Source organism: Dermacentor andersoni, chromosome 4 (genome assembly GCF_023375885.2).
Source record: "Dermacentor andersoni chromosome 4, qqDerAnde1_hic_scaffold, whole genome shotgun sequence".
Lineage (NCBI taxonomy): Eukaryota > Metazoa > Arthropoda > Arachnida > Ixodida > Ixodidae > Dermacentor > Dermacentor andersoni.
The window spans coordinates 39798300-39817641 of NC_092817.1; the positions used below are offsets into that span (position 1 = coordinate 39798300).

The window sequence follows — 19342 nt, forward strand, 5'->3', positions numbered from 1 at the left end:
TCGTGCTCTGGCCGACAACATGGCCCAGATAAGTAACCTGCGAACAACCAAATCTACACTTTCCCGCTTTCATCGTTAAGCCGGCTTCCCTCAACCGTGAGAACACCTGTTTGAGGTGCGATACGTGTTGTTCCCAGCTGTCTGAAAAATTGCTACATCATCAAGATACGGCAAGGCGAACTCCTGCAAGTCTTTTAGGACAATATCAATTAACTTAGAAAAGGTAAACGGGGCGTTCCTCAGCCCGAAGCTGAGTGCGAGAGGGCGAAAAGTGCCTACAGGTGACCTGAATGCGGCATAGCGGCTGGCACTTTCTGATAGGGGAATTCGCCAGTACCCCCGCACGAGATCTATAGTTGAAATGTATTTAGCAGCGCTAACTCTTTCACATCGTTCATCAATGTTGGGTATCGGGTACAGCTGATCCCTAGTGATGGCATTTAACTTCCCATAGTCAACACACGGGCGAGGGTCCTTGTTAGGGGTTTCTACCAGTATTAGCGGTGAAGTGTAGTCACTCTCAGCGGGCTCAATAACTCCCAACACTAGCATGCGCTGTATCTTTGCCTCCATAATTTCTCACTGTCTTGGAGTGTATATATATATATATATATATATATATATATATATATATATATATATATATATATATATAAGGGCTGCTGGAAGTCAGGTAGGAAACGGGAGGGGGAGCGGGAAGGGACAGATCCTCTAAAATTGCTGTTGGTGCAGTAAATTATTCCGCTTTCCAAGCAGAAATAAGTTCGAGCCATCGACCAGTATATCTCCTTTTATCCCAAATAACAAAAAACAACTCGGAGGGCGTGGAACTCTAAGCGGTGTCTCCGTTTCTGAGCGAGGAAGCAAGCAAGCAAGCAAACCAACACACGCACACACTCACATCAAGGGCGGAAGAGAGAGAGAGAGAGAATAGGAGAGAGCTATCGCTTCCGAACCGAGCATGAGGAAACATGGTGCCTGGAGAACGACCGAGATTGCTCACAATCGTTCAACGCCACCACGTGAATGAGTTTAGTTCGCTTGTTCAGCGTCTGTTCCTAATTTTGCGCCCCACGGCGTCTCTCGGGCATAGACGCGAGCTGAGATCGAATATTGGCTCCTCCAATGCTCCCGACTCCGCTAAGTGGCGCCTCACTCGCTTGTCTCGCGACTTCAGCACGAATTCTGCTTCTATACCGTCTACCGCCACCACCCACGACGACGTCAAGTTTATCCGGAATGGCTTCCGCCATTGCACGCCTCATTTACCCCCGGTTCGTCTAGCGCCGACAATATTAGCAAGTTCATAAGCCAACGATCGCGCACGACGCACGTGTCTATGCGAGTCACGGACCTGACCGTCCTGCGCTCAACCCTGCCGCTACTTCCGACCCGTCGCAGTTGTCAAGCAGCGTGACGACACCTATGCGCCCGACTGCCGCTATACACCCGTCACTCCCAATCGGAGCTGTGAAATGAGGCGTCACGATTTGAGCTCAAAGTAATACAGGTGGCTGTCTGCGTCTCGGAAGCGGTGTCGGTTCGTGTCCGGTCGCGGCGACCTTGACGACATCACTTGCCCACGGCTGTCATGGGTTCGGGGCCCGTGTCTTGCGAACCGTCAAAGACATTCGAAAGGCCGTTGCGCTTTGACAAGGGGACGGATCGTGAGCTTCGTGTGACACCACGGAGCGGGCCTCTGCCACTGAGTGCACGACGACCTGTGGGAACGGCTAGCATGGTGCTTGCCCTGTTTCTACACTCATGGTAGCATGCAGAGTTGGAAAGGGGTGGTCGTCGGGCTTTCGTGGCTGTCACAGGATCACAGGAGGTCACCCTTTCGCACTAGCAAAAAGGCGCCTGAAATTGCGCATAAGCACGATCCACTAGCGTGATTTTGCGAGGAGCATCGACCACGATACATTAAGGATGCCGCGTATTATCCCTATAATGCATCTATTATAATAGGCGCAGGCAAAGTTGCGGCGTGGGGTCAGCAAATCTTCAAGTGGCCTGTAGTTGTTTATTTATTTTTTACTTTGGTTGTACAGAATTTCATCTAGCGAGAGTGCCGCTGTGTCGATATCTGTGAGCTATACTAAGTTACCGGCCTTTTGTTTTTTAACCACAAGCATCACTGGTGTGAGTACTTAGCCTGCGACCGCGGTGTCTGGAAATCGCGGCAGCAACGGACGGAGTAAGAGAAAGCGCCGCACAACGCCAGATGGCCTGGCTGCGGTGCAGGAAGGCCCGTTGAGCAGATATGGCCTTCGCGTCATGAGTGCTGCGAACCAGCTCGGATATGAAAACACGGCTAGCTCGCACGAAGGCGTCGTCGTGGAGTACCGTTTTCTGCTCAGCGCAAAAAAAAAAAAAAGGCCATACTGTTGTTCCCGGACCCTCGACAAACGCTATACCGCTCCGCCACCGCGCACAGATTGTCCTCGCAAGGGCCCGTGATTTCGTTTTCACGCAAACGCCCGTACCAGATGGGGTGGAGGGGGGCATTAGAACTAAAGCCTGTGTCGTGAAGCCGCCAAGCACACGCGGTTGGGCTCCTTTATTCCAACTCGCGCAAGGCTCTGACACGTACGCGTACACACGCACACCACGCGTACACAGGCGGGCGTCGGTAGGCTGGGTGCAGGCCTGGCGCGCGGCGTTCATACCCTTATCGCCGCTTAATTTGGAGGCCAGCCGCGGTTAGAACCGCTTGCCCAGGCGCGCGCGCGAGCGGGTCGCGTTTAATTAGAGGCCCCTCCTCTCCGGCGTTGAACGGGCCTTATCTGCCGCACCGCGGGCGACCGCGCAGCGTGAGGAGACGTCGTCTACCCAGCCGCCCTGCTTGTGGCTCCGCTGCGGTCGCCCTCGCACCGGCAACCGCACCGTGCCTCTGCCGACGTCCGCGTCTCTCGCGATAGCGGCCGCTGCACTGCCCTGTATGCGCACTGCTCCCGCAGTGCGCGGCTTCCTCCCGGCCCTGTTACCCGCAGAAGCTGTCGGATGCGACTCCACTCTCGTCCGCCCCCGCCCCCTGAACCCTGCCTTTCTCTACAACATGTGTCATTAAAACAAGGCATCATGGTGGAAGCTGGAGCTGCCGTCATCTAATCGACGACGGGAGTCACTGAGCAGATCCCGCGCTATAGAAAGCCCGTTCGCGTGATTAGCCATTTTGCTTGTCATTGGTATAAGCGCGCATAAAGGACGAAGGAGGTGACGAAGAAAAAAAAAAGCTGACTCACCACTAAACCATGATATTCCTCTTGACAGGCACAAGGCCTTTGGGAAAGTTATACAATAGACATCCTTGAGTAGGCGGAAATTGGTGAAGGAACAGAAATACAAAACTACAGGTACAAGGCAGCCTCTTGGAATTGAAGTAGCAAGAAATGAGGCGATAGGCAGACAGAATGCAGACGCCTCAAGATATGTTTTAGGCGATACATGTGTGGTGCAGAATGAGGCATACGCGAATTTGGTGTAACAATTTGCATGTTGTCTGGCTGTTCTACCACAGGTTCTCACTTCGCCCGTTGACGCCTCACGGGTCTGCGAATGGAAATGACTGATATGTTTCAATTATACAATAAAGCTTTGTTTCAACTAACTGAAGTGATTTTCTAGAAAGTCCTATGAACCTAGGCTTCCTAGTCCTAGTCCTAGTCCTAGGCTTGGAAACGAATCAGGCGAGGTTTCTTCAAGAAATACAAGTTGTTAAAGAACAACAAAATGTGCTGAATACGTCAGTCCAGGCCCTTCTTAGCAGGGTGAATCTTCTGGAAACTGATATGCGTTCTCTCAAACAGATTGATACGCTCAACGCAGCCTCAGCTCCGTGCGCTCTCGACGCCCTTCGTCATGATATGATGAAGCTTAGGGCGTCACTTGATAGCGAGAGCAACAGATCCAGAAGAAACAACCTCATTATTTTTGGCCTGGATGATTCAACCGATGAGACATGGTCTGTATCGGAGGAAAAGTACTGTCTTTCTTCGAAACGCAACTGGATGAACAGATTACCCCAGAAAGTGTAGAGCGTGCTCACCGGCTTGGTAAACCCCACGGAAGCAAAAACAGACCTATCGTTATAAGGTTTGTTAACTTCAAGGATAAGGAACGTATCCTATCTCGTGGTATCAGGCTCAAGGGTACTCACTTTGCGATCCGTGAGGATCTCAGCCCTGACGTCAGGCTTGCGCGAACTAAACTTGTAAGTTATGCAAAAACATTGAATTGCTCTTTCAAACTTCGATACGATAAGCTACTCATTGATAAGAAGTGCTACGTTTATGATGGAACTCAGGATATTGTTGTTGAATTGAAAAAGTAGCAGAAGGGGCGGTACCCGAACAATAAGTCCTCAAAGCAATTTGTGCGCACGGGACGTTCCGCTCATCCAATTTCAGAGCTTACCATTTTAGTCGTGAACTGCAGAAGCGTAAAAAACAAAACTGATGAATTTGCTACTCTGACCTCTTCAGTGAAACCCCACGTGATTATAGGTACGGAGTCTTGGCTCGACGAAGCTGTTGGTAGTTCCGAAGTATTTCCGCCTGGTTTTCAAGTCTACCATTCCGATCGCAATGCGCATGGCGGTGGTGTCTTTCTACTTGTTGACTCGTGCTTGCAATCATCTCCCGTGTAAATCCGAACTGATTGTCCTGAGTCAGTTTGGTGCAATATCCGATTTGAAACTGGGCAATTACTGACAGTTGGCTCCTTTTACCGTTCCCCCGCTTCCACATCGCCTGAGACCTTCACAACCCTATCCGAGTTTCTTTCTACAATAAATAATGACTATATTGTTGGCGGTGATTTCAACATGCCTGACGTGAGGTGGATTCACTATAAGCCTGTCCTTGCTAATTCTTCCGCTCTGTCTATAGCATTTCGCGAGGCAATAGTTACCAATGACATTTATCAGTTTGTTACTGAAACTACTAGGTATGGTCCGAATAGCTCTTCTGTCTTAGATCTGCTTTTTTCAAACCAGCCATTGCTTGTGTCTGATAACGCCGTAATTCCCGGTATTAGTGACCATGACTGCATTGTGGCGCATGTGCAGATTGTCCCCTTCTCATGTGCACATAATCACTCAAGGAAGGTATACTTTTTTGAGAAAGGCAATTATGTTTGATTGTCTAATCATCTTGCTATATTCCTGCAGGAATTCAGTCATTTAGCTCAGTCCGCAGATTGCAATACCCTATGGGATACATTTTCCTCCACACTAAAGCACCTGGTTGACACACATGTTCCATGGAAACATTTGTCTGCAAAAAATCGTAGTGATAAGCCTTGGGTAACTCGGGAAGTCAAGCAATTGATTAAAAAGAGACATCGCCTTCTGAATGCGTATAGAAAGCAGCGTAACCCTTCTGTATTTGTATTGCTAAAAACCCTTGGAAAAGATATAAAAGTAAAAAACAAGGTTGCTAAGGAAGAATACTTCTTAGCATTGGGCCCAAAGTTACAAAATAACCCGAAAGAAATGTGGAAGTGTTTAAAAACGATTAGCAAAGAATCAGTTGGCATCCCGAACTTAAAAAACGGTAGTGTACTTCTTACTAATGATGTCGATAAAGCTTCTTGCTTCAATCTTTATTTCCAATCATCTTTCACAACTCCCAGCCAGAATGAATTACCGCCTATTCCCGACAATGTGTTTGAACCTATGCCGGAACTGGTCGTGACACATGGTGGTATACTTAAGTTACTTGGCAATATAAATGTTTCTTCTGCAAGTGGTCCTGATGGTATACCTTCTTATGTGTTAAAGGCTTGTTCTGAGACAATCGCCCACTATCTGGTTATTATTTTTGAGAAATCGTTAAGTACTTCTTGTTTACCTAAGGAGTGGAAAGTTGCAAACGTGGTACCAATCCATGAAAGGGGCCCAAAAAATATTGTCTCCAACTACAGGCCAATTTCTCTAACTAGTGTGTGTAGTAAAACACTGGAGCGCATTGTATACAGTTCCCTTATAAAATATCTATAAAACAAAAATTTTTTTAGCAAATATCAGCATGGTTTTAGGTCTGGTCGTTCTTGTTCGACCCAGCTCCTAGAATTCAGCCACGATCTTTTTCATTCATTCGATCTCGGTATACAGACTGACTGTATATTTCTAGATTTTAGAAAGGCATTTGATTCTGTTCCCCATGTTTTACTGTTGTATGAGCTATCATCCCTCGGTATCTCTCCTTCATTGCTTGATTGGATTAAATGTTATCTACAAGAACGCATGCAACGTGTTGTAGTTAATGGCTCACAATCTGATTATGTTGATGTTACATCGGGAGTTCCCCAGGGATCTGGTTTAGGGCCATTGCTGTTTTTGGCCTACATCAATGACATTGCTCAGGTTGTGTCATGCAAAGTGCGTCTGTATGCGGATGATTGTGTGATTTATCACTGCATTAGGTCTGCCACTGACCACGAGTGTTTGCAACGCAATTTGGACTGTATAACACGCTGGTGTGTTAGGTGGCAAATGTCTTTAAACCCCAGCAAGTGTCAGTACGTGTCCTTTACACGTAAACAAAATCCACTACTATTTCATTATACATTAGACAATGTCCAGCTATTGCGAGTAACTCAGTATAAGTATTTTGGTGTTTATTTCTCATCGAATTTAACTTGGACTAAGCACGCTGAATATGTTACAGAGAAAGCCTGTAAAATGCTAAATTTTGTTAAACGCAACTTCCGGCTAGCTCCTCCCAAAATTAAAGAACTACTTTATTTTTCGAACGTAAGACCCATATTAGAGTATGCCTGTATGGCCTGGGACCCGCAAACCAAAACTCTGTGTAATATGCTCGAGCATGCACAAAACCGCGCAGCCCGTTTTGTCTGTAATAACTATGACTTTACTTCTAGTATTACAGCACTTAAGGACAACTTGGGGTTGGAATTATTAAGCACACGCAGAAAAAACATGAGGTTGGAAATGCTTTTTAAAATTTATTTCGGCCTGGTTAAAATAGATAGAGAAACTTATCTTTTACCTCCTCATTTCTTATCTCACAGAAGTGACCACTATTTAAAAATAAAAGAACTCATTTGTAGAACAAACGTCTTCAAGCATTCATTTTTTCCACACACAATATCACAGTGGAATCAGCTACCGCAGGAAATTGCTGATTGTCACACTGAAGCATCATTCAGAGCATTTCTGCTGAGCATATAGTGGCGTGCATTTTTCTATTGTTGTGTTATTTTTTGGTTGACCAGTTCAGTATATTGTCGAGCTTATGTACACTGTATATTCCCCCCTGCAATAATGCCTTCGGGCGCTGCAGGTACTTGAAATAAATAAAATAAATAAATAAATAAACTACCTAGAGGTCTTCGCAAAGGGCTCAAGACATTTTCGTCTTATATTGCTGCAAGCAGGTGTAAGAAGAACTGCCTTTTTGGAAAGCGTCTTTTTTATATAAAAGCGCTCTAAAGGAATTTTTTTATGTCTTTCGAGTACGCGTGATAACAGCAGACAAGGATCATAACGGCTGCAATAAGACAGCGCTCGCTAGAAAGGCCTGCAGTCACTAGATCATCTATAGACTGCGTAAGTTATAAAAGTCCATATAAAAGCTATAACGTCATGCTATCACACAGAAATTATGAAACCATGGTCTAGTACTTCTATAGAACCATTACCAGTGTAATGGATGTCAATAGACTGTCTGTGGGCAACAAGAAAAAAAGAACTGTGAGGCGTCTGAAGGAGCCTATAAGCTGCCTGTAAATATTCTGTACAATTGACTATAAACATTGTGTAAATGGCGTAAAATGGACCCTAACATCTTGAGCGTATGTCCGTATCTTAGTAAAGACGTATATCGCCGCATCGAAAGCTGACCTTTCAAGGTCACTAAAGTCAGCTCTGACCTTGGTCCGATCAGCATTGTATCAAGTGACGATGGATGTCACGGTTGCCCAGAGCCCCAAGTTTGTAGCGTCGGCTGCCTAAACCTACTCTACCACTACGTCGTGCTACGGCGTCGCGCATTCGGCCTCCCCATACAGCTGGCGCCAGCTGTGGCCTGCCCAGCGCTGCTCCCTTTTAGTCAGGACGAGCTAGACGCCCGCGCGGCGCTCGGATGCACCCAGAGCGCTCGCGACGATGATGTGGGGGCACCGCGCGCTTGCGGCGTCGACCGACGCCTGGCCGCCCTTTTACCCCCGCTGTGAGCGATTGCCATTGTGTGTCAGGGGCGCTCAGAAAGAAGGCCCACAGCCCTCGTTCGCCATCTCCCTGTCGGCGCATCTCCATTCTTCTCACATCCACGCGCCCCGCGCGTCTTGCTGCTGCTGCTTCTGCTAGGCCTACTGTGCGCGCAATACCGCCAGAGGTCGCACACACCGCCGCCACGCTGCGGTGATTTCGATTGACAAGGAGATAGGGGCGCCTTTCGCAGGCGGGCCCGTCCGGATGTACGTGCGTGCGCGAACGGCGCTGTGGTGGCGTTGGACGTGCGTTTGCGCGATAATATAAACGACGTTGTCCGGCCGCGCTGGCGGGTCGATAGCGCGCAACCTCTGGCCTGTGTACTCAGTCGCGGTTCCTTGCAAAAGGTTTATAGAAGGCGGGAGTAAATTTCAATAAGCGATAGGCGGACGTCGCAGCGTTGTCACTGCGGCGCCGCGTATAGGACCGCGCTATAATTGTTTCTGTGAAATAAACGCGCATATCTCTTGTCCATATATCGCTTCTTTTTGTTGGAAACGGCAGAACAACACGAACAAGGGCGACAAGAAACACGGGACAACAGGTACTTTCTCTTTTGCTTTTATGGAATTCATTGCTACTTTAGGTATGGATGACATGCACACGAATCTGTGGCTGCTGTGCAAGCTACGGTTGCAAGTTGTAGCTTTTATTTCTTTTTGCAGGTTTCAGAACACCTCCTGAGTAGTAGTTTCGTTTCGTTCTGATGTACAATCTAGTTCGACATTCTCGCTATAGTATGTTGCGCGAACCAGAATAAACGGCAAGGGCAAAGTGAACGTGCTCAACAAAGGCACGCACGTGTCACTGAGTGACTTTCGTAAGTTTTGTGTGCTTATGGTGGTCATTGCGATCTATATGTCACGCCACTGGCACATAACCGGCGCATCTGACGTGTTATGCCACTATTAGCTGTTCTGGCATGTAAATTGCCTGAACTTTTCTCATCGTTCTCAAGGGCATTCCTTAACCGTATGATTCGCGTGCAGCAGGAAAGAGTCATGTGCGAGAAAACTCACCCGTGAACATCACGTGGTGAAACGCCAAGTTCTGTCACAACAATTCACGGGCAATGGTCATTCGTTAGGAGTCGTATAAGTGTTGCGCGAGTATACAGTACATGTATTCCTATAACGCAGAACTGCTTTATTCGCAGGGTCTCCCACAAACTTCCTGCTAAACATGCAACGGAATTAGGCTCGCTCCTTGGTTCGCAATGGTGGCCCGGAAGTGGTCTTTTTTAAGTTCGCAGTTTACCTGCTGTGGCGTTTGTTTTTCGTGCCTTCTGTACGTTGTGCTTCCCGGAGAGATTGACCATCCCTTCGTGTCGCTGTCACGCAGGTGTGTCGCCAGCACGACGGGAGCGCGACGATGACGGTGGGAGGAGGACACTGCTTACCACGAGCGAGTCCGTGTCGCACGTGATGCCTCCGGCAGCAACCATGTGGTGCGCAGCGCTGGCGATGCTGCTCTGCGCCGCGGCGGCCGCGGGTCTCGAGTCGCCTTCGGGCAGCGGCGCGGCCACCTCGTCGTCGTCCTCCTCCTCGGGCCACTGTCCCAGCGCCTGCACCTGCAAGTGGAAAGGCGGCAAGCACACCGCTGAGTGCGTCAGCCAGGGTCTCTTCTCCGTGCCTGTGGGTCTGCCCCCGGGACTACAGGTCAGCACAGGCGCCCGAACCCCCAGTCGTTTGTCGTAAACCATCTCCAGAAACGCTGAGGATGACTTGCTCAACAAGTCGACACAGTCTAATCCCTGTGCTCTCAAACGACCCTCGACTCGAATCTTATTCCTCCATTCAATGATGATGATGATGATGATGATGATGATGATGATGATTTATCGACATCACGTTCGGGACGGGGCCGCGAGAAATTGTTAGCTTGACTGCTTGAGCTAATCAGCTAATCTATACATGCTAGCGGAGCCGTACGCATTTGGGTTGGTTAGTTTATGACTAGTTGGTTCAGTCAAGACATGTTTATCATTCTAACGTTTTGCCTTCTTCTCCTTAATATTTTCCCTCTTCTTTAAAACCTCTGTATCTCTAACCTGTACAGTTACATGTGCCCTAAGCAGTTCGGGTTCTGTCAAGCCCTTGCCTGATTTCTTTTTTTTCTAACAGTACTCTAATACACTGTAGACAACGTTTGTTTAAAATGGTAGTCTTTTATTTCCAAGAGCCTGGTGCCACACTCTACTCACAGGTTGAGCGATAACACACCGGAAACGAGCTGAAGATAAGACATAATGAACTAAGAGCACTGCATGTCATAATCTTGAGCGTCGAGACGGAACAAACGTACAACAGCGCCTGCGCTTCAAGCGTTCCTAAGCTGCGCCGCTCCGACCTCGTCAGATAGAAGCTTTTATTGGCTCTACAGTAAATGCGGAGGGCAAAACATACCTGCACTCAAGGAAAAAAGACTGTTTTTACTATATCGCGCTGTCTTTCAGTAATGTGAATGCTTCTTCAGATTCTGTAGCCGTACATCGAGGCACGTACCATCTATTTTACATCTGTTCACCATTAGTTTTACTTTTCCTGGCCCATTTCCGGGAAATCTTGTTAACAATCACATTTATTTTTCTCTTTCTTTTTACTCTCTACTTTTTATTCACTCTCTCCCTTTTCTGGATACCTCTCTGTTTCCGTATTTATTTTGCACTTTCTGTTTCTTTCTTGCTTTTTTTTCTTTGTTATCTTTCTTTCTTTCTTTTCATGATTTCTTTAGCCGCCCTGGTGGCTATGGAGTTTGAGTATGAGGTCGTCGGTTCGATTCTCGACCACGGCGGCCGCATTTCCGCGGGAACGAAATCCAAGAACGCTCGTGCACATTAAACAACTTCTAGTGCTCATAATTACTGAGTAGCGTTCCAGTGAAGCGTCTCGCACAGCCAACTGTGCATTTAGGGACGTTAAACCTTAAGGGTTCCTTTCCTTCCTTCTTTCATTGCTCTCGTTTTCTTTGGTTCTTTATTGCGTTCTTCACTCCTTCCTTCCTTCCTTCCTTGCTTCCTTCGTTCGTTCGTTCGCTCGTTCGTTCCTTTCTTTCTTTCTTTCTTTCTTTCTTTCTTTCTTTCTTTCTTTCTTTCTTTCTTTCTTTCTTTCTTTCTTTCTTTCTTTCGTTCTTTCTTTCTTTCGTTCTTTCTTTCTTTCTTTCTTTCCTCGCTTTCTGAAATGGTGCACATGCACCTTGTTGAGTAGCGCTTCCGCAAATGCCCGCCGTTGGACCGCAGGTGATCCACCTGGAGCGGAACAACTTCCACTCGCTGCCCGGCCGCACGTTCCAGGAGCGCGGCCTGGTCAACCTTCAGCGCGTGTTCCTCTCCCAGTGTCGGCTGGGGCGCGTCGCGCGCGACGCCTTCCAGCAGCTCACCAACCTGGTCGAGCTGGACCTCAGCTGGAACCTGCTCACGGCCGTGCCCAGCTCGCCGCTTCGGGGCGTGCCCCACTTGCGGCGGCTGCAGCTCAGCGGCAACCCGATCGCGCAGCTCGAGAACGCCAGCTTCGTGGGCCTCCAGCACCTGACGTACCTGCACCTGTCGCGGTGCCAGCTGCGCTCCATCGAGCCCGGCGCGCTCGACGGGCTGCCGGCGCTCGAGTTCTTGCTGCTCGACAACAATCGACTGACCACGCTGGCGGCGCAAGCGGTGTCACCACTTCCGAGGCTCTCGACGCTACATCTGCAGGTATGATATATATATATATATAGAATTACGCATCCCTCTGTATTTTTTTCCTCTTCGTGCATAGTAATTTCTGTGGAGCTTCGCGCGTTTCTGCTACCTGAGAGGGATGGCGTCTTGTCGTGAATTTAAGAGGCCACAACAGGTGAACAGAATAGCCTAAGAATACAGCACAACTTACACCCACAGAGCCGCTGTGTTATTTTCAATCTGTGCTTCCATGCTCCTGTACTTCTATGCTTCCGTGGTTCTCCAGTTCTCGAGAGATGCCGATGTTCAAAGAAGTTTGTCTTTACCTTGACGGCACGGAAATGAGCGGATGTAGCTGTCTGGAATACCTATACAAACACTCTTTGAGTTGGGCAACAGTGTACTTGCTACTGTTTAGTGCTGTCACCGGCTCCTCACACTCTTAGATAAATCTACACCCTTTGGGTCGTATCTTGCCACACAGCAATAATCATCATCTGTCTTGCTTGCGTTTCCTTTCTTGAAAACGCTGCGCTCGCTACTTTCCTGTCGAGAACGCTCTGTCATGCTGACAACACACATATCGTTCGTGACTTGGAAGTACCGGGCTCGCAGCGTTAAAGAAAGGAAATGCGGATAAGACAGATGACTATTATCGTTGTGCGGCGAGATACGACCCAAAGGGTTCAATTTTGTTTCAGAGTGTACAGCCGATCTACCCCGCTACTTTGGGACGTATGAGACCCCGCAACTCATTTTTACTATGCACATATGGTGTGTTCCAGCAAATTGTCACTAACTATTAAAATACAAGGTTTCAGGCGCACTCACTAGTTCTTGCTGTCCCAGATTTCCGTAAATGTGGCGAACATTATGGCGCGATATTATTTGGTCACCTTAGTGTCATTAATTCCCTTCACAATTAATGAATTCTGCACACATGCTGCAATTAGGAATTCGTAGCTGGTCAGTTCTCAATGCATGTACCCTTTGTAGACCCTGGCCGTTAGCGTCGATGGCACAGAAGGCCACGAAAGCGTTCTTGAAATGCCTCAGGTCGACTGGTCTTGGGAATCGTTTGTAGAATGGGTGCGAACCTTCCACTGTGCGCGAAACTGTGCTCTCTCTCTCCCCTCTCTCTTCATCCCAATATCTCATTCCCCCAATGCAGGGTAGCAAACGGTACGTGCGTCTGTTTAATCTTCCTGCCTTTCCTCTCTCTCTGTGAGGCTAGCAGCAAGTTTTCGGGAGATCCACCCCTTAAGTCACAGACGGAACAGTTTGATGCTCCGCCTAGTTTCTTTATCCCGTAGTGCCTAAAGGGAAGACATAAGAAATCATTTTCTTGCTCTCTCTCTCTCTCTCTCTTTGGAGGAAAATGATACGCGGTACGCCAGCGCACAGCATGGAAAACTGTGCCTACACCAATCCGTATGCCTTGACCTGGCCATTTTGCCTTTGTTCTCTCTCTCTCTCTCTCTAACACCTGCGATCTGTGTCCCCCGCAGGGCAACCCATGGCAGTGCGACTGCCGGCTGAGCAGCCTGCGCCGGTGGATGCGCACCCGCAACATCCCGCTGGGAGAGCCGCCTCGCTGCGCGGGCCCTCCGCGGCTCGAGTCCGCCTCGTGGGACGAGCTGTCGCTGGAGCAGTTCGCCTGCCCGCCGCAGGTGCACGCCGACTCCCTGGTCAGCGTCCAGGAGGGGCGCAACGCCACGCTCGTGTGCCGCGTGCGCGCCGACCCACCTGCCGTGCTCAGGTATAACCACGGGCTTTGTCCCGCGGAGGGGACGCAGTCACTGCGGGAGCACCGCGGCACCGCGATTGTAGGCCAAATGAACCGACCCAACACGTGATCGTCACGTCAGTATGGTTTTAGGGCTCCACGCTCTGCAGGCAGGCAGAGCTAGGGCGGGGCAAGCCGAAACAAGTGCCGCATTGCTTAAAAACTACCGGGAACCAAACATTCTCGGCCAGATCGTCGGGTCTCAGGGGTCACGTGTTGGGCCGTTATTGCGAGGGGAAAAAGAAAAGAACAGGAGGGAATGGCTTCGCGGAGAGTCAGGGCTGGCTACGATGATGTAATGACGTCTACAACATGATTTCCTGCGAGGTACTCAGGAAAAACCCGCGGAAGCCTGTTAAGGCTTAGAGTGTTAATAAAGTAAATAAAAATAAATTAAAAGGCGCAGAATCTGTCGTTCAGGAACACTCGCGCGCAGTGCAAATGAAATAAAAAAGCTCGTTGTGGTTGAATACCTGGAATGCTGATGTCGAAAAGCCCGACGCAACAAACGAACTAAAAGAAAAGAAAGAGCTGAATAAACAAGAATGACGATTTTCATTTCATCTTCTCGTTGGTATTAGCGAATAGGTCAATGTGCGCAAGGAGAGAGAGCCACTGAAACGCAGCTTCGCGACAGCCGTTTCCTGCTGCCCGAACAAGTCTACGCAAAGGAAACGAGCCACCCTTGTCGTTTTAGTCGTTCGTGTGCTGGCCACATACACTTTTCTTCTCGTCCACTGCAAGATAATATTTCGTCCGCCCAGCGCTGTCGGTTGTCTCAATCGTACCGCAAAAAAAAAAGAAAGAAAGAAAGAAAATATCCTACACTCAAAAGAAAACGCGTTATGCTCTCTTCTTTTGCACAAGCTATGCCCCATTATAAGCTGCCGGCGGTGCTATTCGCGTATTCATAATCATCGTTTGTTTTTATTCTATTCAACGCGAAGTAAAATAAAATACTGACAATCGAAAGACCATCTAAGTGCGCACGCAATTTAGGCAAACTAAAATTTCTCTCTCTCTCCTTTTCTCGTACAAGTGGAGCCCATTTTCACTTTTCATAGGTCTTTTTTGTCCACCGCTGGCACTGGTTCGAAACAATGACTGCCGCAGTCTACGTATACGCAGTCCTTAAGATATTAAACACGGGAACGATAAAACGTTTAACACACTCGTCGCTCGCGCACAAAGAGGATACTTTAAGTTGTACGTACTGGATAATCACTTTAGCCGGCATAAATGAACTTGTGCGGCGAAACTAAGAATTAGATTTAGTTTCCGTTTTTTAATGGTTTTGGTGGTAGCGCCGAGGACGGAGTGTTTCTAATTGAGTAATACAGCGGTGCTCTGATCGCCGCTAGCTGGGCAGCAACGAAACAGGAAGTGGCGCCCAATCCTCGTCGTTTATTCCATATTGAAAAAAAGCTTTTTTTTCAAACCTAATGGACATTAATAGAATTGCTGTGTTAAGCTTCAAACCAGAGTTCCCCAGTACGATAGCCCGACGATCCATCCATTAGTACGCAGACGCACGCATACGCTTGTCGCGCCAATGTCAACTAGGCCTTTGAGACGACTGGCCCACCCGACACGTCGCACAGCAACAACTGGCTTTGAAAAAATCACGAGCCCTTCCAGTCTGTGAAGGTGGATGACCAGCGAAGCTGTGTAGCGCACGACAAAGAGGTGACACATAGTTTTGCACAAAGATACGAACACATTTGTTGTCTTGATCGGTAGTCATCGTGACGAAAGGTAAGCACACACATTTATTTTTATACATTCGCGTTCATTCGTGTTATACATTAGTTATATGCATTCGTGTTTTCATTACGCGATATATTGAGGCAATGAATTTGAGACCGAAATCACCGCACCTACTGGCAGCAGGCCAGTGCCGCCAACGCATTCGCAGAGGGACGGGCAGTATGGGAACGCTGGCATGAGGAGAGCCATCGGAGCCAGCTGTGGAAGAAGACGACGACGAAGACGCCAACAGTGGCACGAGCACGAGAGGCAGAATGGAACGCTGGCATGATGAGCGGCAGCGGAGTCAGCTGGGGAAGAAGGCGACGAACAACGAACGCGCGCGCGAGTGCGAGAACAGCGCGTTCGCGCGGTTACGCCGACGGGCGCCAACGAGCCGGCTCTGGAAGAAGACGACGACGAACGCGCGAGCAGTAGCACGAGCCATTGCTGATGATGATAGTTTTTTGCTCGCACACATGAAAATTTCGCGAAACGCTAGCCATAAACAGCTTCGCTGTAAAACGCGACAGCACGTGCGCACATGCGAGTTTCCGTTACGCCACCTGATGCATGAATGGAACCCCCGAATAACTGTCAACCCGCACACTGCCCTTCACTGGAGTCACGTCACATAGCAACGAGTTAATTGTAAAAGCGACAGTATATACCAGTATTCCCCATCCTTCGCTTCTGACTCAAAGATTCAAAAACAGCGCTTTGAGCCGCTGCGCCACATTGTACCGCTTTCTGGATCAGCCTAGAGCGTAACCGAGCAGGTTGTTACCCTTCTTCGCTGGAGCACATTAAATTAGTCGTCATGCCATAGCCGTTGGCGTCACGCCATGGTCGTCTAGGGTCGCAGTCGGCTTGCTACTTTCGGCACGTGCGCTCATGTCACGAATACAATTCCTCGTTTTGCATGGATACGTTGGTCGATCTGGTAATCTTTTCCAGTTGACCAAACTAAGTTAGATATAATCAGGTATCTGCAAAATGCTTCGCGTAACATCGATTCTAATAGCGCGCGCGATCTGCACAATTTTATTACAATGTTATGTCTGGGTCGCACTTGTTGCCTTTCTTCTTGCTTCGCATTTGGCCCTAGTGCCATCCTGTGGCGCATCTGCGCGGACTTATATTGCTCTGCACCCGAAAATATGGTAGAGACGTGCACATTTTCTTTCTTCTTCTGATTTTGTCATGTTTGAGAAAACGGACCTTTTGGAACTGCTCATCTTCCGCGTTTCTTGCCCCGTGCAGATGGGAGGCGGCCGACTGGGGCGCCGGCGCCTGGAACTCGACGAACGGTGAAGCCGGCCCAGACTTGGACTCAAACCGCTTCCAAGTGCAGCGCGAGCAGAGCGGGCCGTTCCAGCTGAGCTGGCTGTCCGTGGCTCACGCGGGCCCCTACGACGCGGGCGTCTACATCTGCGTCGCCGAGAACCGCGCCGGCCTGCGGGCCGCCAACACGACTCTAGCCGTGGTGCAGGCGCCGCCGGTGGCCAGCGGCCTCTCGAGGACCCACAAGGTGGTCATCGTGCTGGCCAGCTTCCTGGCGCTTGTCATACTGGCCCTGCTACTGTGCTTCGTCGTGGCCCGACAGAGGGCTCTGGCTGCCTCTAGGGCCAAGTTTCCAGGCATGCTCAAGCAGCTGGCGCGCAAGGCAGACCTGGTCGAAGTGGCAACTCCGAGCGACACCAAGGCGGCGCAGCTCGCAGCCATGCAGCAGCGCTCGCCCCAGGACGGCTCAGCGCAGTCCCCCACGGACCCCTGCGACCGGACGACGCCCGACCTGGTTCACGGCAAGAGTGGCGCGGGACTGGACTATTCCAGGCAGCCGAACGGGTACGGACCCGTGGGCAACGGCTACGCCAACCCAGCCGACCCCTGCTACGGCCAGTACGCGCTCCACGACCGGTACCTCGAAGAGCCACCCGAACCACCGCAGAGACACGGCCTCTACTCGCCGCCCGAACCGTCAGCAGCAGCGGCGGCTGCGCAGTGGAGGGTAGTGGAACCTGCGGCGTCGTCTTGGAAACGGAACCCCGTAGCCGCACCTCCCGTCGTCGCGGCGTGCGTGGCAGTCGGCGTAGACACCCGTTACTCTCCGGACGAAGGGTACGGTGAGGGCAACTACGAAGGAACCGAGGTGTGAGCGAAGTAAGGTGATAGTGCTGTAGGATCAACTTGACAGCCTCCGATCGACCACGACGCGCAAAAGGTCGGACGCGGACGAAAGTTATTCGCAAGGCGGGAGGTTGTTTGAACGGCTAGGACACCCCGGTTTAGTCCCGCGGTACCATCGTGAAACAATGCAGGAGCGGGAAGCAAACAATGCAAGAACCAAACAGGGCCTGACGAATAACACCGAGCTTCTTGCTTGGAACGGGCTGGCATTGTCACACGTATAAGGCCGGAAGCCAGCACTCAGCAGTGACGCAGGAGAGTGGAACGTTTTGTAACAACGAACTGGGGGCGCTGGCAAATGGTGTACAGGTCTATTTTTCACTACGCGAGAAGTGGCAGGCCGTATCCGTGGTCGGAAGACGACACTTCGCGAAAGTATGGTGAACCACGTGACTAAGCTCCTGTTCAGATGGAAACTCAAGAGAACTACCCTGGCGTTGTGTGTACAGCGTTTTCAGTCTAGTGAAGACCACGATACCCCGTGTTTGTTTCTGTATCCTCCGTTCCTTCCGTTACATGTGCAACGGCAAGTCAGTGAGTAGTGGAATATACCCGATGTGTGCGTGCATTCGCGAGTGTTTTTTGTCAACTTTAAAAAAAAAATGTTGTTTCGTGAACTTTGCAACGAATTCTAATTTATGAGTGACTGGTCTTCAAAAGTGGGAACAGAAACTGACTGCGTGTGCGACACATTTGTGAAACACTGTGTGTTTTACAGACGCATCGGTCTACACTGTCTCGGCCGCAAGCTAGCGAGAATCCCAGTGAGTTTTGGTTGACTGAACTGGTTCCTAAGATGCCCTCCACATGTGGCGCGCTGTAACTAAAACACGAAAAGCGAGGCATTTTGGACTAACGCGTACACAGCGCTTGCCCGTCCACAAAACGCCACTAACACACGCGTTCGCCCATGGCTGCACAGAGCTGATACAAACCAGAACAAAGTGGCGACAAACTGAACAACACTGTGACACCCCGAAGCGAGTCGCGTGGTGAACTTTGTTTCAGTGTCCACTAAAACATTTCAGTGAACCCTAATACATACACTTATATACATATATATATATAAATATTATTGCGTGTAAAGATAAGCGCCCTTGTACATATTTATTACCAAATGTTTGTCGTGACAGTGAAACTTCCGAAGGCTGCAAATGAACGCCAATAAAGCTGTTGTGCCAGACGCACGTCGCACTGTGTGGCCAGAACGGTAAACCGATGGAGTGGTCATGCTGCCAATGCATATTTTTTGATGCAAGACACTTGTGTGTACGCCCCGTTCCGTACAGCATACACCTCTTCTACGTAAGTAGTTTCCGTGATTGGCTATAGTTACGGCGATCTCTACCACGAGTGGCGATTGCTATACCGCCGGTGAATGAAACCTTTACATAAAGAAGATTATTAACATGGACCCGTAATTCCCGCACATGCTCAAAAACAAGAAAAAAAAAGAAGCCGAAAAGCTCAATACGCTGCAGTGAGCAACACCATACTTCGTTTCTGAATTGTGGGACATGGATTTGCAGATAAAGCTTCGGTAGCTGTGATGCTGATAATGAAGGGAATGAGATTGTGGTATGTGAAACGACGGGAAAGACCAGCCACAATACGAACGTTGTAACAGGGAGAAATGAGGTAGCCCACATGTTCTTATCCTCATTGTTTCCGCAGCAACCATTTTGTAACAGAACAGGAAATGTACTTGAAATTAAGTACAAAGCAG

General features: G+C 49.3%; 1 protein-coding gene across 1 annotated transcript in view; it reads left to right on the plus strand.

Annotated features, from left to right (window-relative positions):
- Positions 1–18799, plus strand: part of LOC126536964 (uncharacterized) — a 223152-nt gene extending 204353 nt beyond the window's left edge. The window contains exons 3-6 of the mRNA XM_050184042.3: positions 9578–9894; positions 11475–11927; positions 13403–13653; positions 16690–18799. Of these exons, the coding sequence (XP_050039999.1) occupies positions 9661–9894; positions 11475–11927; positions 13403–13653; positions 16690–17584 (1833 nt within the window). The 5' untranslated portion in view covers positions 9578–9660 and the 3' untranslated portion in view covers positions 17585–18799. The remainder of the gene's footprint in view (positions 1–9577; positions 9895–11474; positions 11928–13402; positions 13654–16689) is intronic.
- Positions 18800–19342: the final 543 nt, after the last annotated feature.